This window comes from Camellia sinensis, chromosome 4, assembly GCF_055761805.1.
Source record: "Camellia sinensis isolate YWXY chromosome 4, ASM5576180v1, whole genome shotgun sequence".
Classification (NCBI taxonomy): domain Eukaryota; kingdom Viridiplantae; phylum Streptophyta; class Magnoliopsida; order Ericales; family Theaceae; genus Camellia; species Camellia sinensis.
The window spans coordinates 150,729,599-150,737,575 of NC_138964.1; the positions used below are offsets into that span (position 1 = coordinate 150,729,599).

The 7,977-nt window shown below is 28.4% G+C and overlaps 1 protein-coding gene across 1 annotated transcript; it reads right to left on the reverse strand.

Annotated features, from left to right (window-relative positions):
- Positions 1–4,144: 4,144 nt before the first annotated feature.
- LOC145824132 (uncharacterized) lies at positions 4,145–5,441 on the reverse strand. Its single transcript, XM_082923727.1, has 2 exons — positions 5,183–5,441; positions 4,145–4,515 (listed from the first exon to the last, which is right to left on the reverse strand). Exons 1-2 carry the CDS (start codon positions 5,439–5,441, stop codon positions 4,145–4,147), a joined length of 630 nt encoding a protein of 209 aa, XP_082779853.1.
- Between the last annotated feature and the right edge of the window lie 2,536 nt (positions 5,442–7,977).

Below are 7,977 nucleotides of genomic sequence, written 5' to 3' on the forward strand. Positions count from 1 at the left end.
GAAGACTTTTCCTTATAAATCTTATTTTCCTTATATAATATATAGATAGATAGTGAAAAAGCTTTACTTTTTCTTCTTCTCCCGATGTGCAACTATGAAATAAATCATAAACCAGTTAGAGTTTTATTTTCATATGATTAAATAGAAGTTAGAAAATGGAAAAAAAATTATTTATTTAAAATTAATCAAATCAGTATGAGAAATCGCGATTAAACCGGCGAATCGATGAAACCCAAAATGGTTCAGCCTAATCGATTAGGTCAAATGACCAACCAAATTATGTAAAAATTAATTAATTAAAACTTTTAAATGTTATTTTAATTTTAAAATTTAAATTGTCTTGAATTGAAATATATACAATACTACACTATTAAGATTCACTTTATATAAATGAAATAACTCACTTTTTTTTTTCTTTTTCTAATGTGGGATTATAAAATAAAAGTTAACAATTATTTAGATGGAAAGCTTATTTCTAATCAAGCAATCTCAGTCTTTCAATCTTTAATCAGATCAATCTTTAATTTATTTCGAATCAAACAAATATAATCAATATATTTTGATAAAACCGCTGAAATCGCGATTAAACCAAGAATCAGTCAAATCAAAAATGATTTAGCCTAATCGACTAGGTCATAATTAATTAATTAAAATTTTTAAAATTTAAATTATATTAAATTGAAACATGCACAACATTACAATATTAAATAGGATAAGAGTATAAGATTCACTTTATATAAGTAAAATAACTTAATTTTTTCGTTATTTTCTCGATGTGAGATTATCAAATAAAAGCTAGCCAATGGAGATTTTTTTAATTATTTAAAATTAAGAAAATTAAGAAAATTAGTATGAGACATTGAAACTCTCACAAGGCTTCTCACTATATGGGATAAGAAGATTCCCTTTATATGAGGAAAACAACTCATTTTTTTTTCATTCTTTTCCCGATGTGAGATTATCAAATAAAAGATAGCCAATGGATATTTTCTTAATTATTTAAAATTAAGAAAATCAAGAAAATTAGTATGAGATATTGAAACTCTCACCAACCTCTTCACTAAAAATACATTTTTCCTTATATAATATATATATATATATAGACAGATAGATAGATTATTAATTTTGTAAATATTACCTAACATTTTTTTTTTTGAAAAAGAAAAAAAAGGATGTTCTGCGGCGTCATCACAACATTTGTGGACTCAGGTTTTGGGGTAATTAGTTACCAGCTTGATTTAACCCAATTCATAGAAAAAACCTACCACCAAAGTACCAGAGGAGCCTAACAAATTATTCCTACTAAAAATCTGGTTGATTGAGACTATTTTCTATGTAAAACTTTTTTACTTGTAAAATAATTTCAATAATAATTTTTTTTTTTTTTCCTATGTTTGGTAATGAACCTAATAAAAAATTTGACAAATGTATTAAAAAAAAAATCATTACAAGGCTTGTGCAAATAATGATAAATCGATCCTTCATTGTAAGCATATCGACTCAGCTTGTTTGAACTACAGCCCATTGATGAAAATATCGATGGTAACTTACGGAAATCCAAATTGGAAGTCAATTGCCTTCAATTTGTTGGAAAATATTTTACTTATTTTTTGGCCAATCAAACAATAAAAAATAAGTAAAATATTTTTCAATTTTTTTTTTTTAGGATGAAATAAATGGAACCTGAACATCAAAAGTCACTTTATCTCATCAATTTAATTTTTTCCATAAATGTTACGTTTGAATGGTGTTATAAAATGAATTATATAGGTTTTCAATATAAAACTTGAGATAAATCTCATAAAGTAAATTGGACAGTTCAATTGTTTTTCTCTAATTAAAGAGAAGCCTAACTTCTCTGGAAAATAAATTGGGATGAAAGGTACTGTTGAAATTGTTAAGATCATCTCGAGGTTGATTTTGCAAGATCTATAAGAAGATCTTTCATACAAAAAAAAAAAAAAAATTAAAAATTAATTTAAATTATTTATTTTATAAGATCTATCAAAAAAATCATTCACGTAAAAACAATAAACTAAAATAAGTTGATTTGATGACATAATGTTTGACTATATTTATATTTTAAAAATGAACTAATAATATAATTTTTAAAATAAATGGTCTATTATTCTCTTTAAATAAATATAATCTGTTCAAAAAAAAAAAAATCCCATAAATTTAACAGATCATTGAGGTGGAGTGCAATCCGATCAAAAAAAAAAAAAAAAATTGTGGTGGAGCGCAAAGTGTGCTCATAATAAAACAGGATGCCTGGCGCAGAGAATCCAAACTCAATTGGAATCTTTAACGTTGAGCCAAAGTATATATTGGGAGAAATTATAGATTGGTGTATTTTAAAAAAATAATTATATAAATTTTATTAATATTAATAATTAAAGTTATAAATTTTTCAATTAATCTATAATTATTTTTTTATAAATTTTTCAATTAATCTATAATTATTTTTTTTAAAGTAAGCATAGTTTTTTTTTTTCAAAATGTAACATAACAAAATCTTGTCACATCTCTTCATTTGATCCATTATATATTTGATTGTACTTTTTTTTTGGAATTTTCTTTAAGATAATATTCTTTTTTTCTTTATGCCTTTTTCTTTGTCATCTTATTATTACATTGTTCACATTAGTTACCTGAGATTATTCTCTAGTATTTTGCAAGGGCTCTTTTTTTTTTTTTTTTTTTTCTCCCACTAGCTTTTAAAACATTTAAAAGAAAAAAAATTAAAAGGGAAAATATAAGAAGAAGAAGAAGACAAGGGGAAAAAAGAGAGGGTGAAATGAAAGCTAATTCTTTTTCTTTTTTGGCTGGATTAAAAATATGAGGAGAAAAAATTAATATATATCGGTAATAAACAGGATAAATTGAACTTGCTACGATTATTATGTTGGCTTAAATTTTTTTTGTAGATGATATATATGAAGGGTCCTACAAAATAAACAATTCAGATAATCAAAATGAACCATATGATAGCCCCAATAAATTTGCCCAACACTCTCCAATTTAGATTTGGACTACAGAGAAACCTCACCCTGAAAGATCCTAGCCATGGGATAAATTTGAATTGACTTATACATTGCAAAGCAACCACATTAATAATTCTATTTTCACATATCGTTTATTCTCTGTGCACTTCATCTCTTAAAGCACATAATGAATTTAAAATATTTTGTTTCTCTGAATTCACACACAATTGTTTCAATTATACCTAATTGATATAGTAATACACACCAAATTGTACAAACAGATGTTCTAAATAAGTGTATTTTTTGACTTTTTATAAAAAGATATGTAAAAAAGTAAAGAGGAAATGTTAATTGATATGATCTAAATAAGTGCATTTATGTAAAAAAATTTGCACTTATATAGTTTATCCCAAACGAGGCTTTAAAAGAAGTTATGTTCAAGATATTCAGCCTATGTTTGGGAGGTTGGTTTTGGAGCTTTTTTTTGGCTAAAATAGCCACAAAAAACAAAATAGACTTTTTAGCCAAATAAGACAAAACATCACATCTAACCCATAATCATTACATTTTTTCTCTCACAAAAAACCAAAAAAGTCAAAAAAGTCAAAAGCTCTTCCCAAACCAGGCTTTTAGCCCTATGCTAAAATAGCCAAAAAAATCAAAAAGCCAACCCACTTCCGAAACGAAGCCTCAATGCTTCAGGGCCATTTTGACAAGTTAGTTAAAAGCTAGTTTTTTTGTTTTTTGGCTTTTTTGGATTACACCATCTCTCTATTTTTTTACACGTTTTTTCAAGAAAAACTAAAAAAAATCAAAAAATCAACTTTTAACCAACTTCTCAAAACACCCCTCAAACTTATTTTCCATTGAAAGTGTTCAAGGCTTCGACGTATACACATCTAACCATCAAACATGTGGATTTGTGATTGTTTCAATTTTTGGTTGGACAAATCCTCTGGCCAGCCCAATTATCAATGCAGTGGCTCAATAACCCCCCCAGTGGCAGAGCCAGGAATTTAATATAAGAGGGGCACCCGTTAATTACAATTTCAAAATTTTTCTTCCCCAATCAATAACAATAACATAATAATAATTTTTCGAGCTAATGTTAAACATTAAAAATTAACATTCATTACAAAAAAAAAATTAATTTTAAACTTTTACAATTGACTCCGACGAGTTTTTATCTTTTGAAATCTTTTCATAATAATATCATTGTCAATGCCATCAAAAATAATTCTCTCAATGTAGACAATCAAGCTATCATTCATCCATTCATCACCCATTTGGTTCCGCAACCAATTCTTCACAATATTCGTAACTGAAAATACCCTCTCAACAGTAGTAGTTGCAATAGGTAAGATTAATGCTAAAGTCAAGAGCAAATACACCAATGGATATACTTTGTCTCTTCCAGTCTCTACCATTTTCTTAGCAAGATCGGCAATTCCATTCAACATTGAGAACTCACTACAAAATAGCATGTCGATAATATATGTATCAAGTTGATCATTAAGTACCATGAGCTCCACTGAAAAAAATTCTTTGGGATAAAATTCAGCAAGATGAATTAACTTTTTCCTGTCAAAACTAGAGAAAGAGTTAGATGGATTTAAACATGCCACACAAAGTAACAACCCAATGTTCGACTCAGTGAAACGAGCATTTTTAGTTCTTAAATTTGCATGTCCAAAACAATACAGAATAACTCAGCGCGATAGTGATGTAAGTTTGTAATTTCTCGAGCATTGCGCATTTTTCTCCCTCAAGCTACAAACATATCTTCTATTTGGGGAACATCAATTTCATGCTTTTCATAAAAAGACAAAATATCATCAAGTAAAGATGTCCACCCTCTCTCCCTCATCTTTTGGAGCCACACTTCAGAAATTTCAACTAAATTTATGACATTAACAATATCTTAATCTTTCCTTGGTAGTGCTTGCGATAACTCACTTGTAATAGCCAATATCGTTTTTATCAAATGAAGGTTGAATACAAACTCAAATGATTAAATTGAGTCCAACAATATATTTGCTTCTGCTCGTTGTTCTGAATTTGAACCATCCTCCGAAATCATTTCAAGCACATCAATCACTGTTGAAAACATACTAGCCAAGCTGACTAAAGTACCATAGTATGAACCCCAACGTGTATCACCAACACGTTTAAGATTAGTTTCTTGATTCAAGCCTTGCCCACTAGATAGCTCTCCAGTATTAAAGCCTCAGCAACTTTTACAGCTTGCTTCTCCCTAACAATATCTCGACATTTACATGATGCTCCAACAACATTCACCACCTTAGAAACCAAAGTGAAAAGTAAAGCAATTTGATTATGATTCTTTGCCACAGCTACAAGTGCCAATTGCAATTGATGAGCAAAACAATGAACATAATATGTACAAGGATTCTCTTTCAGTATAAGTGTTTTAAGACCATTGAACTCACCTTGCATATTACTAGCCCCATCATATCCTTGACCCTGCTATCTGGAAATACTCAATCCAAGTCTGGAGAATAATTTTCCATAGCTTGTTTAAGTAAGAGAGCATTCGTATTAGCAACATGCTCAATACCCAAAAAGTGCTCAATCACTTGGCCTTTTTTGTCAACATATCGTATTACAACTGCCATTTGCTCCTTGATTGATATGTCACAGGCTTCATCAATCAAAATAGAAAAAAGTGCATCACCAAGATCTCTAATAATCACATTGATAGTTTCAAATGCGGCCACATTTACAATGTCTTTTTAAATATCAGGAGATGTCAACTTGAGATTTTGTGGAGGATTGCTCAATGCAACCACTTTGACATCTTCATTATGATCAACAAGAAACTTGAGAAGTTCAAGAAAATTTCTTTGGTTACATGAATTTTCAGATTCATCATGCCCACGAAACGCAAGTCCTTGTCTTACAATAAATTTGACACAATCTACCGATGAATTCAAACAGGTTCAATACTCAATTCAAGCTTGATCAAATTGTTTGAAAAAAATTGTTTCAATATGTTGGTTTTGATTTAACAAGTCTTAGCATTTACTCAAAACTTGATTATGAGCACTATTGGAACCTCCAATATGAGTCTGAATTTTTTCTTTTTTCTTCCAATTTGAGAAACCCTCACCAACAAAAGAATCACTACCAGCTTGATCTCCAATATCAGGTTTGAAAATAACAACATAAACAAAATGCTATATCTTTGGCTACGCTATACTCCAATCAATTAGGAAATTCACTAAACCAAGCCTGATTAAATAGCCGGAGTTTTTGTCCAAATGATTTTTGTGAAAAATTATGATCACGAGGTTGACAAGGCCTTTTTTGTAGATATGCCCTATGAATTTGGTCTAGATCATTAGCATTTTAGTCCATAATTCGAGGTCGTAGTCTTGGATCTGTAGGAGGGTCTACTAAGTTGATTTCTATGCGACTTTGTTTTGCGAAAGAATAATTGTTATCTTTTTCTTGAGGATGAGATGATTCCAACTTTGATTTTCTTTTGAAATATTTCTCCACGACTGTTTGAAAAAACTAAAAATCAAAATAAAAATTCATAATCAAAATCTCCAATTTTAATACAAATCAAAAAATTTAAATTAGCACAAATCACAACAAATCAAAATTTTTAATTTTAGCACAAATTATAACAAATCAAAATCCATAATTTAAATATTAATCATTGCAAATTAATATTTTTAATTTTAGCACAAATCAAATCCCTAATTTTAGCACAAATAACAACAAACCAAAATTCCTAATTTTAATATAAATCACCACCAATTAAGATTCATAATTTTAGCATATCAAAATCTCTTATTTTAACATAAATAATAACAAATCAAAAATTTTACAAATCAAAACTTAACAAATAATTATAAATTAATACTCATAATTTTTATTTAAAAATAAAAATAAAAATAAAAATAAAGTTACCTGTAAACAATGAAGAGAATATACCAAGGTTGTAGTGTAGTCTCAAATCTATGTTGTGTGATCCTAATTTGGTGAATCGCGAGTCGGTAAATTGCAAAGCAACAAAGAGAGACAAAGAAAATACGAATATACTTAACAAGTACTGTAAATAAATAAAAAAAAAATAAAGAATTTCATACATTTTCAGGGTTTTAGAGTTTTAACCTTGTGGTAATTGGAGTTGTGTGCACTCACCCAAAAAAAAGTTGTGTGTCAATATTTGGTTGGGATTGAGATTCCGAAAAAAAACCAAAACAAAACAAACAAACAAATGTGGGTGCATTGTGCGTGTGGTGTGTGTCAGTGGGTTTGAAATTGTGTATTAGAAGGGGCATAGTCTGTGTGTGAAGGCCAAACCCCACTATTAAAAAAAAAAAAAAATTTCAAAAGGCAAGGGGGCATGTGACCCCTCTGAGCCCAACGTCCCTTCGCCACTGCCCTCCCCCCTCAAAAAAAAAAAAAATCCATGGCAAGGCACACACATAAGATACAAATACATACATATATACAAAGCTTGATAAAGATATTAATTAGAAAAGAAAGAAAAAAAAGATACTCAAATATAAGTCTTAATAGGTGAGTTTATTATCTAATAGGTTCTGTGATAATTAATGATATTTTTCACCAAATGTTATTTTAAAAAAAAATCACTAATTATTAATTTTTAGTGACAGTTTGAAAATTTTGTCACTAATTATAAGTTTTAGCAACAATTTAAAAAAGCCATCACAAAAAATGTCACTAATTTTCAACTTTTAGCAATAATTCAAAAAATTCGTTACAGAAAAATATCACTAATTATAAGTATTAGTAATAATTTATAAAATCGTAACAAAAAAAATCACTAATTGTCAATTTTTAGCGACATATGCAAAAAATCGTCACAAAAAATTATTTTTAGCGACGATTTTACTATGACTAACTTTTAATAGGACTTAATGAAAATTAAATCCAACTATTAAGATCTATTAATAATTTACCCAAGAAAAAAGAGTTAATTTCATGTTACAAATGC